The following is a 13,473-nucleotide window of genomic DNA, read 5'->3' as shown; positions in this document are numbered from 1 at the left end:
GTTGTCAAACCCAAAGTTAAGTTGATTGCAGCTGTGACCTTGAAGTCCTATCTGAGGAAGGGGTGCCCGTTGATCTTGTGCCATGTGAGAGATGATAGGATGGAGAGTCCGACAATTAAGCGGATACCGATTGTGGGGAGTTTCGGATGTCTTTCCAGAGGAGATTCCGGGGTTGCCACCGAAGAAGGAGATAAATTTCAGTGTTGAGCTAAAACCGGGGACGGGGCCAATCTCTAAGGCACCGTACCGGATGGGTCCTAAGGAGTTGGAGGAGCTCAGGAAGCAGTTAGATGATCTGATTAAGAGGGGATACATTAGACCTAGTGTATCACCGTGGGGAGCGCCAGTTCTGTTTGTGAAAAAGAAGGATGAGAGCTTAAGGTGGTGCATAGATTACCGGGAGCTGAACAGACTGACGGTGAAGAATAAGTATCCTTTGCCAAGGATAGATGACCTGTTTGATCAGTTGAGTGGTGCAGCAATCTTTTCTAAGATTGATTTGAGGTCGGGGTACCATCAGGTGAAGATTAGAGAGGAGGACATACCAAAGACAACTTTCACGTTGAGGTATGGCCATTATGAGTATGTAGTGATGCCGTTTGGGTTATCTAATGCACCAGCTGTGTTTTTGGACTTGATGAACAGAGTCTTCAGTCAGTTTTTGGACAAGTTTGTGGTGATTTTCATAGATGACATCTTAGTCTTTTCCAAGACTAAGGAGGAGCATGAGGAGCATCTCATGATTGTGTTGCAAACCTTGAGGGAGCATTAGTTGTATGCCAAGTTGTCCAAGTGTGAGTTCTGGTTGGAAAAAGTTGCCTTTCTGGGGAACGTGATTTCAAAGGAAGAGGTAGCTATGGATCCTGCAAAGATTGAGGCAGTTACCAAGTGGGAAGCACCAAAGAATGTAGCTGAGATCAGGAGTTTCTTGGGTTTAGCTGGATATTATCGATGGTTCGTGAAAGATTTCTCCAAGATTTCTAGACCTATGACAACCTTGATGAGGAAAGAGAACAGGTTTCGTTGGGATGAGAGTTGTGAGACGGCGTTCCAAAAATTAAAGGAGCGTTTGACCACAGCTCCAATCTTAGCATTGCCTGAAGGGAGTGAGAACTTTGAAGTGTATACAGATGCTTCAAAGAATGGTTTGGGATGTGTGTTGATGCAAAATGGTAAAGTGATTGCCTATGCTTCTAGGCAATTGAAGCCTTATGAGGAGAATTATCCTACACACGATCTGGAGTTGGGTGCAGTTGTGTTTGCTCTCAAGATTTGGAGACATTACCTATATGGGGAGACCTTTAAGGTATTTTCAGATCACAAGAGTCTCAAGTACATCTTCACTCAAAAGGAGTTGAACATGAGACAGAGGAGGTGGATGGAGCTGATTGGCGATTATGACATGGATATTATCTACCATGAAGGGAAGGCCAATGTAGTTGCAGATGCTTTGAGCAGTAAGAGTGTACATTATTTGTGCACAACTATATCTTTGATGAGATTGAGAGATGAGGTTGGAAACTTTGGGATACATATGATCCAGAAAGGGGATGCCAGGGGAGATTTGACAGTGCAGCCTGGTCTTTATGATGATATTCGCGGTAAACGGGAGTTGGATCCCAAGATGGTGGAGTGGAGAGCTGGAGTAGAGAAAGGGACAGTGTCTCGATTCTCTATTCATACAGATGGTAGTTTGAGGTTTGATGGGAGGTGGTGTGTCCCTAATGATGAGGAGCTGAAAAAGACAATCATGACAGAGGCACATTGTACACCATATTCGGTACATCCAGGTGGTGACAAGTTATACAAGGATTTAAAGAAGACTTTCTGGTGGCCTGGGATGAAGAAAGAAACAGCTGAGTTTGTGGCCCGTTGTTTGACATGTCAGAGAGTTAAAGGGGAGCAGTGATGACCACAAGGTAAGATTCAGTCTTTAGAGGTACCTGAGTGGAAGTGGGAGTCCATTTCTATGGATTTTATCGTGGGTTTGCCAAAGAGTCAGCAGGGTAACAACATGATATGAGTTATAGTGGATTGACTGACCAAGTCAGCTCATTTTGTGCCAATGAAAGATACATGGACTAAGGCACAATTGGCTATGGCTTATCGGAAGAATGTGCTGAGATTATATGGGGTGCCTGAAGACATAGTATCTGACTGAGATTCGAGGTTTATCTCAAGGTTTTGGAAAGAGTTGCAGGAGTCTTTGGGAACGACATTGAAGATGAGTACAGCATTTCATCCTGCGACAGATGGTCAGACTGAGAGGACAATCAAGACTCTTGAGGATAAGTTACGAGCTTGTGTGATGGATTTTGGTGGTAGCTGGGAACAGAGGTTAGATTTGATTGAGTTTTCTTACAACAACAGCTATCACACCAGTATTGGCATGGTGCCATTTGAGGCTTTATATGAGAGGAGATATAGGAGTCCGATTTGTTGGGACGACAGTGCTGAGGCAGTGGTTTTAGTACATGAGATGGTTGAGCAGATTAAGCTGATCAGGGAGAGGATGAGAGCGGCTCATGATAGACAAAAGAGTTATGCAGATCTACATCGCCGGGAAATAGAGTTTTAGGTTGGGGACAAGGTTCTTCTAAAAGTGTCTCCTATGCGTGGGGTCATGAGATTTGGTAAGAAAGGCAAGCTGAGTCAGAAGTTCATAGGACCATATGAGATCTTAAACCGGGTTGGAGAGGTTGCTTATCGTTTGGCTTTACCGTCTGCTTTGGATAGGGTACATAATGTGTTTCATGTTTCTCAGCTGCGGAAGTATGTGAGTGATCCGTCACATGTGTTAGAGGTGGAGAACATAGAGTTAGATGAGTCCTTGTCTTATCTTGAGGTGCCTAAACAGATTCTTGACCGGAAGGTTAGGAATACTAGACATGGTGAGACGGTCTTGCTTAAGATTCTTTGGTCTAATCATGAGGTTGAGGAAGCTACATGGGAGGCAGAGGAGGCCATGAGACAGCGATATCCGTTCCTTTTTTATCAGGTATGTATGGCTACGGGGACGTAACCTTGTTTCTTTTAGGGGGGTAGGAGATGATCGCGAAGAGTTTTTGCATCTTTTTATGTTGTCTTTGGTATAGTTAGTAGTGTTTTGAGTCGGGTTGAGTTTGGTTGGTAGTACGTGTCGGAGTTTTTATGTTGAGTTTTGTTTTTGTTGTTGTGTCGGGAGAGGGTTAGTGTGTTTTTGTTTTGTTGTGGTTTGAACTTCGGGGACGAAGTTCTTTTTAAGGGGGGAAGACTGTAATACTACGGTTTTATGAGTCTCTGGGTACTCTATCGAGTGGGCCTTACTCTGTCGAGTAAGGGTGTTTCGATTTCTGAAACAAGATATTCATGTCGTAGGGTACTCGATCGAGTAGCCTTGGCACTCGATCGAGTAAGGGGAACTCGATCGAGTACATTACTTACTCGATCGAGTAAGTCGGTTAGCGGGTTATGTTTTGACGGGTTTTGTTAATAATGCGGATTAGTATATATATATTATGTCGTCATCTTTCCTAAACACTTTTATAAACCTAATACACTCAAAAAGGATATTCAAACTATGTTGTTATCTTCATCCGCATTATTGGCAAATCCCGGAGCTTTAGAGGTCGGATTTCGTTGTTCTTTGTGTCTTTGTGATCCTTGCGTCAAGGGTAAGTCCTACATACCAATTTTATAGCATTTGGTTGAATTTGTTTAAACCCTAATTTTGGGATTGGGGTTTTTTATGATTTGTTGTGTTGGTAGTGATTATATGATTATGTGAATAGGAGGAGGATTCGTAGAAGAACGGTTTTGAGACAGCTGCTAAGATCGTCTGTTGTGTGTGTTTGCATTCCATGTAGGGTTTTCCCTACTCAGTATTAGTTACATGATATGTGTGGTGAATTGTGCTGTAGTTAGTGATTGTTGATTGCTTTAGACGGTTGTGATTATATCTTGTTGATTGATTCAGATGGTTGTTGATTTTGGTGTTATGGTTACTGTTTATCTGTCTGTGTTCTTCGGGACGTGTCCCTGGCTGAGTGGAGTCACTTGCGGGAGTGGCTTCACGCCCATGATTCGCCTTCTGTGGAACCCGCCACAAAAGGGATGTGCATATTAATGGACTTGGGTTTATCGCTCGATGGAGATGAGCGGGGATTTTGTGGGTACGACTGCGGTCCCCCACTGGCGGTGTGGAGTATCTGTTGCGATGGGTACTCTGGCAGGGCTACACACTTTAGTGTGTAGTCAGTTACGTGGAGATTGATTATGGAGACCGGGGTTTGATGTGACGATTGAGCTGTTTGGTATTTGTTGTATTGTATCTTGTTTTGTGTAATTAGTACTGGCCCCGTTTAATTGTTTTAAAAACTGTGGTGATCCATTCGGGGATGGTGAGCAGTTGTTGATCAGGTTTGACTAGAGGCATTTGGGCTAGCAGGGATGTGTCATCACGAGCTGATTAGAGTCTTCCGCTATCATATTTTAGTTGTTTAGACATTTGGTTTTTGAGAACATGTATTGTACCTTTTGTCAGTTTGGATTTGGAATTGTAATCACTTTAAACAGTTTGGCTATTTAAATTATGTTTCTTTATTGTCATTTGATTATCATTGCCTTGGGAAACTGAGATGGTGACGTTCTTATACCTGAGAGGTCCTGGTAAGGTACTTGGAGTATGGGGTGTCACATCATCATTCTCTCTTCATCCTCCTCCTATGCACCTTTCTTTCGTACATCTGCAACTATTCAAAAAATGATGTGCTTGGTTGAGCAAGGAAGATTCTGGGTGGTTTGTTCTATATAGCTTTGTGATATTGATGGTGAAAATGGTGGGGTAGGAAAAAGAGAGAGATTATGTATGGTGATGTAAAAAGAAGACGACATTAAGCACTAACACATGGTTAGAATAGTCATTTCTTTGCCCAACATACAAAACTAACAGATCATATAACTCAGGGTCACGATTAAATTTAATAGAGGGCTGATTTTCATTGACGACACTTTAGTAACTATCGACGACGTTTTCATTTCAAAAGACGATAATGCCCCTTGTACTTTTACACTACTTTCTCTCTCTAAACTAAATTCTCTCAAATTCAAGTAAAACCAATTAAATTAAAAAAAAATCCCCAACAACAATTTAAAAAATTACAAACAACAATTAAGAACAACAATTAGCATGACGGATCTGCAATCACCGATACGTAAACAACTTAATCTTTTTAATTAATCTATTCGTTAGTTGAATTACATTACGTATTTACTAAATTAGAGTAAACATTGCGTATTTTTTGCGTATTATACGACCAATGGACTGAAAAATGAGACTTAATAATCGACCATGGACGAAAAGTTGAGATTCAAAGTTCAACCATGGGCCGAACAATGAATCCCAAGGTTTTGGCCATGGTAAACGTTGAGCCCCAACGTTTGCCCCATGGTAAACGTTCAAATTCATTGTTTTGCCATGGTTGATCAATGAGATTCATTGTTTGGCCATGGTTGAATGATGAGTATCAACTTTCAGTCCATGGTTGATTGTTGGGTATCATTGTTAGGCCATGGTGGAACGTTGATCCTCATTGTTTGCCCATGGTTGATTGTTGAGGATCATTGTTTGCTCATGGTTGAACAATAAATCTCATTGTTTGGCCATGGATCGATTGTTGAATACCAACTTTCAGTCCATGGTCGGACAATTAACTTGTTTTTTTTTTTTTTGCTTGCTTTTAACCTCCCAAATTGGATAATAAATATGTTTTATAATTATCGTTCATAATTATCGGACAGTTAACTTGATTTTTTTTTCTTCCGTTTAACCTCTCAAATTCGATAATAAATACTGTATGTTTTATAATTATCATTCATAATTATCGGACAATTAATGTAACACCCCATTTATCATAATGTTCTTTCCTCTATCATTTCGATCTTCCATCTGCATTAATCAAATAAAAATTGTTAAAAATACCCCACATAAACTATAAAACTTATAAAATTAAAAAAAGGGCAAATAAAAGCAACAAACACGGTTTAAAAAAAAAATCGACCATGGGCGAAAAGTTGAATTTCAATTTTCGACCATGGACCAAACAATGAGTTTCCACGGTTACCATGGATCAAACGTTGGTTTTCAATGTTCACTATGGATGAAACGGCCAGTTTGATTGTTCGCCATGGATGAAACGTCCATCACCAACGTTTGAGCATGGTTTAAACGTCCAGTTTGAACGTTTTGCCATGGATATAACAATGAATCTCATTGTTTTCACCGTGGTGTTCAACTCCTTCAACATCATGACCATATACGCAACAATGGCAACGAAATTCGACACCAAAGACAGCCTAATTCACCAACAATTCACCAACTAATTCAATTAAAACTGAAATTAACCTATATTATAAACTAATTATACAACTAATTCAATTAAAACTAATTCAATTAAAACATCAAGGTTCTAACATTTGCCGATTAACAATAACAAGTAATATACAACTAATTCAATTAAAACATCACCAACTAATCGATTAACAACAATAAAAAGTGAAACAAACAATTACAAACAACCTAATTTCAAGGTTCTAACATTTGATTAAAAAAAAAAAAAGACTTACTTGTTCACGGTGGTGCGGCAGTGGAGTGGTGGCAGTGGTGGTGCGGCAGGTAGGGGGTAGTCGTAGTGGTGGACGTTTATTTTCAATTTTTTTGGGTTTTGGAATTAGAGAGGAAATGTTAGAGTAAGTGAGAGACGGAGGGTATTTTCGTCTTTTGAAATGAAAATGTCGTCGATAGTTACTAAAGCGTCGTCGATATTTACCGTCGACAATTTAATAACATAGTAGAGGATTATGATAATTTGTTAGTTGGAAAGGATCTCTCCTTTTATCACGCAGGTTCTTTGTCTTTCATGAGGGTTCGACCCCTCATTCCGGAAAATATTATCCAGACGGGAACTCCCCATGAAGATATTTCAAGGGCAGCAGAAGTTCCCCCTTCTTCTCCTTTACCTAAGGAGCAAGTTCAGCATTCAACATTTATTCTCGAAAATAACGCGGTTACTCGGGAAGAAGTTGTTTTCCAAATTGATAAAAAGATGCGGATATCATCAGACTCCGCTCAGGTCAGCAGGGTATCTACGGTTCAATTTGAGTTTATTGCGGCTAAGGAAAGCAAGAAGAAGAGTTGTCGACGTAAGGTGGATTATTCTCACCAGTGTCGAAATCGTGTGATCCAAGCTAGTCTTCATTTGAAGAAAAGATCTTTCGTTTCTGTCGATTTTTCTTATCTTCTTTGCAGGTACACCAAGAATAAAGCTGTAGTAGCTAAGAGGGCTAAAAGAAAGGAGGTAGATTTATTCCACTTTGAGGAACTTTATCATCCTCCCTACAAGAAATGTCGTCTCACTGTTTCTGCTTTATTTTCATGTACCTTTAGTTCGGTTTGTTGGCTTACTAGTAGTTTCAATGATTCCGGTATGTCGGAGTTCGTACTGTAACTGACGTACTTTTTAATAAATCCAAGTTTATCGTTGTCAAAAAAAGAAGAAAAAAATAGAGTTTAGGGTAGTACCTAGAATTTTTAAAAATAAGAAGTATTTTATGGAATCTGAAAAAACTGAAGGGTACTACGTAGAAAAACACTTAAAAAATTTCATGCATAAAACCGGGTAGAACTAGAGAAGGTTGGTTTATAATCAAAGGCATGTTAGACTTTTGGGCCACAACTTCAGTTTTACTTTTAATTCCAATTTTTCTCCCGACTTTATTTTCTTCTCCTCGAGTATTTGCCAGCATGCAAACTGCTAATAGGTTCCTTCAAAATTGAAGTTATGGTATGTTTGGAAACCTGAAATTGTAATAGAATTTCATAATTGAGACATTTGAAATGTTTGGTAATTCCTAGAATTTGGATTTGGAATTGGCTCAATTATTTATCAATTCCAAGCTAGTTAAAATTTAGGGCTTTCAAATACCTACCATATAGTAGTCATTTCAATACCATAACTTCTTACGTTTTATTTTGTGACGCAAATTTCATCGCAATATTTTTATTTATGATATTTTTTCCGATCGCAAATATTTTCTGTGACAATGTTTTATTTTTTCAAATGTAAAAACATCCGATGAACTCGACCCATATCTGTCTCGCCCAATTCCAATTCCAACTTCATGGGTTTCCCAAACGCTATTTTGGAATTGGATTTGGAATTGAATTCAAACATTTTGATTTCTACAATTGAAATCATGAAAATGAAATCAATTTAGCGTTTCCACACACTACCTAAATGTAATGCATAATTTGGTTTTAGGAAAATAAAAATCCCTTTTTAAAACAAGTCACAAACTGGCTCAAAAGTTCACACCAAAAAGAACGAGTACACGCTACATGAAATGTTTTACTGTATATTTTGGTAAATCACAAGGCAAGGCCCACGATTAGTGACATTTTTTACAATGTCAACAAACATTAAAGCAAAATAATTACATTAAAACACAGAACGAATTTGAACTGAAAGACATCAAGACAAGGTAGAAATTAGAAGGGCTTTATAATCATTTAAAATACTCCTTTAGTACTATACGTGTTAAAGTACTACGAGAATTTCTTAGGTACATCGGGTGTACCAAGTCATTATATATTATACCCAATAAAATTGACCACATTCTCCAAAAATAATATAGCAAAATCTTAGTACGATTAAAAACTAAGGTTTCCTCTCATTGGTTTGGTCGATAACTCCTGGTGTAGCTTAGACTTTTTCCCAAAGAGTAATATAAATCCGTGAAAGATGAAAATTTCATAGCTAAAATGCAATAGTTCAGTGATGGCCAAAGTTGTGTTTCAAAATCCACTACAAAAAAGGTCAAACGAAGAACGTCAAAGACAAAAAACATCTTCATTCAAATTTAAACTTAATTCAACCTCTGAGCAGCTTCCTTGGCCAAGACTCTTTCCCTAGCCTTCATTTTAGCCTGAGATTTTGAACCCATTATTCCACCTCCCCATTTCTTTCTGTGCTCATCGTACTTGTCGTTGAAGTTTGCCTGTCATCATGCAGAGGTGGTTTTAAGTATGGAGTATCATTTTTGCAACACTAATAGAGTACGAGTAACCACACAAGTCATGGTATGGTTAGAACTTGCAAATGTCTTCAGGTTATCATTATACAGTATCCCATTGTAAAATGGTTTTAAAGAAGAGACAGTTTTAAACTTTTAATGGTGTCATATACTTAGAATTTCATAAAGTTTACCTTGACAGCCTCAACAATTCTGCTAAACTCCATCTTGTCTTCGTTTTTCACGGATGTCAGGCACAATGCAGCAGCAGTCTTCTTGTGAACGATCTATTGTAATACAAAGAGGATAGCAAAGGCTTAACATCACAATGATCACATGTTTTTTTTCTCGTGTTTTAGTTGCTAATTAAGAAACTGTATCACAAAGAAAAATAGGAAGAAAATTACTGTTCCTAGACGGGCTTTTCCCTTGACAATGCAGTATGGAACCTCCATTTTGCGGCAAAGAGCAGGTAGCCAGACCACGAGCTCGATTGGGTCAACATCATGAGCAATCACAACCATCTGAGCCTTACCCTGCAATTAAAGATTGAGACAACAGGGTTGAATAAAAAGAAAGGAAGGAAATGTACTACTCGGTTCATTTCATTTATATGGTCTCCACTCTCCAATTGACTAGATGTCATTTTTTTAGTTATGAAATATAGCTATTACCCCTTGGCTCGATGAATTTACATGTAGAGATACAACATTATCCTTGTCATTATGTTGCTTAATAAGGCATAGTTAAGAGATCCACCTTGGGAAGGATACAATACAAATGGGATGGAAGCATAGTTTTAGATCTGGTCGTCACAGCCTAATCGCACTAAATGCGGCCAATATCACCTTGAAATGCGGTAGTGTGATCTTCAAACCTTTATGAAACAATTGTGTTTCGTTGTCGCAGGCTTTATTTAATATCATGTGTGGAAGGAGTACAACGCAAGATTGGCACCAAAAACAAAACAAAACACGGATCATATGAGAATGAAACGTAACATTATAACTGTGATTACCTGCTCGATCAAGTAGGTAATGTGGTTAAGGCCGTATTTGACAACAACAGGCTTCTTGGTCTCTGGTTTTTTTCCCTCAGCTTCAGCTTGAGCAGCTTTCAGAAGTCTTTCCTTCTTAGCAGCCTTGTCCTCGGGCCTGTACTTGAGCAGCAGCTTGAAAAGGTTTGAGGCTGCCAAAAACAAAAGAATTATCAACAAAGTTAAGTTAAGAGTTGAGCAACTATTAAAAACATGTTAGTCATCCAACTTAATCCCCAAAAAAAAAAAAAAAAAAGATTACCAAGATTCTTGTCAAGAGCCTTAGTGAATTGATTGATGGCAGGTGGAACCTTCAAACGCTGCTTGAGAATTCTCTTCTTCCTCTGTAGCTGAACGACCTTTGGCCATTTGATAAATCTAGTGAGATCCTTCTTGGGTGGGATGGCACCTCCAATACCAAACTGCTTGGGACGCTTCTCATACAAAGGGTTAACGGGTTTCTCCTATCACAGATAAAATATTTAATCAAGATATGTTTAGTATATTATTATTCTTGTATGCATATAATTTAGAACTAATTAAAGACTGCAAGTATCAACCAGCATCAAGTAAAATAGGTCAACAAAACGAGTAAGAATACAGCCATTAGGTTCATAGGTCTGCATTGATAAAATCATTGCAATGAGAACACCCATATATGGCAACTTGTAGCAAAGTAACAAGAGCACCACGCAACGAGTAGTTCGAATAATGATGTTGATACAGGAATTTTCTACTAAAATGAAGTAAATGATTGAACAAACACTCGAATGTTTAGCAGTAAGAAGGTAAGTACGCAATGACGCGGTTGACATGACAATTGATAAAGCAATAAGAGCATTTAAAAAGGAAAATAGAGATGCAAAGTAGGCTTACAGGCTTCTTTTTGGAGACAACGGGGGCTTTCACGCCTCTTTTGGGGGCCTGTTATTACAACACAACAACAGTATACCGTAAGTTTAATATCATCAACACCTCTATAATATCAACCAGTATCACCATTTCTCACTTTACTGCAAATTTCAGAATCACAAATTCCCCTTAAATATTCAATCCCAAATTTCAGAATCACAAATGCCCTTAAATATTCAATCACAAATTCACCTAAACGTATCAATCAATTTAGCAAAGCATGAAATAAATTAAAACCAAAATTATCATGGAAAAATCGACATTACTTAATTCGATATAAATTTCAAAAGCAGTCAAAAATGAATATAAATCAAGAGCAATAATAGAAGCAATGAGCATTAAACGAAAAGAAGTAAAAAGGTGTCGTACCATTGTTGCGGGAGGAGTGAGACAAGAGGAAAGGGGGACAAGGAGAAGAAGACGACGACGATAATGAAGTAGGAAAAGAAAGGAGAACACTCATAAACCCTAGGGATTCTTTTTAAGTTTTGGTGGACATGGGCCTTTTTACTATGATCCATTACACCCACAATTATGATTTGTCTACAACTTGGTCTATTCCACTGCCGATTAGCACGGATCGAGTATCCGATCGCGCTATTTCAGATTGGATATTTAAAATAGAAATCTTAAAATCAGATGTCCATATTCGATTTAAATGTTTAGAGGGGGTTGAGGCTCGGGTGGGGGATGTGGTGAAAGGGTGGAACTTAATGGTTGAGTAGCGGGAGGTGCTCAACGAGCAGGATAATGCGTAGCAGGGAGGTTGTATGGCATACGCTAGGAGTGTGGTGTTGGAGGAAGCGAGGTGGGAGATACCGAGGGAGGTATGGGTGAAAATAAATGTTGATACGGGTATTATTGAGGGTGTCAAGGTGAGTTTTGGCATGGTGTTGTCGGAATGGGAGGGGAGAAGTGGAATGGGGTTTGACGGAGCAGGTTATAGAGGAGTACGAGCCATCATTTGCGGAAGCGGTAGCGGTGTATAAAGGCCTTCAAGAAGCTTTTCGTGTTGGTCATACAAAGGTGATTGTCGAAAGCGATTCTGAGACGGTCATCGACATTTTGAAGAAACGGAAGCAAGGGCGGTGATATTTTCCTTATTTTTAATGATATTCTCGATATTTGCAAGTCTTTTGAGTAGTGTTCTTGGTCTTTTGTTCGTAAAAATTTAAATAAAGTGGCGCATGAATTAGCACATGTTTCGCCATAGAGTCTAGGTAGAATAGTTTGGTCGTCTACTTCTTTGCCTAAGTTAAGTCAATCCAAGATTGAAGGAAAACGGAGTCCAAGAAGACCAAGAAGTCCAAAAGGAGGAACGTTGGGTTATGGGGCATGATAAGCGCCCATATGAAACTTCAAGAAGACTTGGCGGTTTATTAACCGCCTCCCACTAAAGAGTAGTTTTCAAGGAGCCGGGTGATGCCTATATATAAGGAGGCATATCATTCAAGCAAATGACAACTCAAACAACAACAACAACAACAACAACTACAACTTAGTCTATCTTTAGATTAGACTCTTAGGCGTAGCGTAGATTAGCATTAGAAGTACAAGTAGAAGTATAAGTAGCACGGCGAGCCCATCCGATCATGGAGATAATCGGCCATCTATCCCTTAGTTTGTAATTTAGCATCCCAAGCACTCTTATAAAGACTCTAGTTGATGTTGTGTTATTGGAATCTTCTTGATATATAAGTATCGTTGGGAATTCCTGTGTTTAAGTTTGAGAATTATATCATTCATTGTTGAGCGCTAAATTATTATAAGTAATTAACGTTGTTTAATAGATTACGCATCTACAACCGTGGTTCAAACCCTTGCATTTAAGGGTGGATCACAAAGTGTAGGAGGGTAGTTACGACCTCCAAGGTACCTTAAGGTACAAATATTGTTTCACACAAACAAGTTTTTGGCGACCACAGTGGGAGGATTAAAATAATTGATCCTTCTAATATATTAAATATCATATTACAGTTGAGAAATGTACTCAACTAGATCTAAATCTAGAATTAGGGAAGCGAACGATCAAAGTAAGGGACAAGATGCCCATACTAAAAGAACATCTTTACGTAAAGTATCTAACAATGATTCATTGGAGATAACCCATGAAAGGAACTTGGAAAGTCCTCGTTCTAGGTCTACTCCTAATGATGAATTTCTTAATGCACATGAAGTATCTGATCACGCTAGAAGCGTGACAGATGACATAGATAATGCAAATAAGTGTTATCTACGTAAACTACATAAGAAATATGTAGGATCTTTGAATTATGTGTTGATCGAAGTTTGGGAAGCCATGAGAAATGATTTTCATGAACATTATCGGCTCCTAACTCAAGAATATGCTAGAGTTTTCACAAATATTGTGAGATCAATTGCTGAAAACCTTGAAGAAAATCAATCAAGGGAATTAGTAAAGATGTTACAAGAGATGAAAAGTCTCTTAACCGCTAGTCAAAGGGTTTTATCACGTG

The 13,473-nt window shown here is 38.6% G+C and overlaps 1 protein-coding gene across 1 annotated transcript; it reads right to left on the bottom strand.

Moving 5' to 3' along the window:
* Window positions 1-8,763: 8,763 nt before the first annotated feature.
* On the bottom strand, window positions 8,764-11,518 carry LOC141610725 (large ribosomal subunit protein eL8y). Its single transcript, XM_074428966.1, has 7 exons — window positions 11,366-11,518; window positions 10,961-11,008; window positions 10,347-10,548; window positions 10,067-10,236; window positions 9,456-9,584; window positions 9,243-9,335; window positions 8,764-9,033 (listed from the first exon to the last, which is right to left on the bottom strand). Exons 1-7 carry the CDS (start codon window positions 11,366-11,368, stop codon window positions 8,902-8,904), a joined length of 777 nt encoding a protein of 258 aa, XP_074285067.1. The 5' UTR covers window positions 11,369-11,518; the 3' UTR covers window positions 8,764-8,901.
* Window positions 11,519-13,473: the final 1,955 nt, after the last annotated feature.

The sequence above is a fragment of the Silene latifolia genome, chromosome 1 (genome assembly GCF_048544455.1).
Source record: "Silene latifolia isolate original U9 population chromosome 1, ASM4854445v1, whole genome shotgun sequence".
NCBI lineage: Eukaryota > Viridiplantae > Streptophyta > Magnoliopsida > Caryophyllales > Caryophyllaceae > Silene > Silene latifolia.
This window is presented reverse-complemented; position numbering and strand designations above follow the sequence as displayed.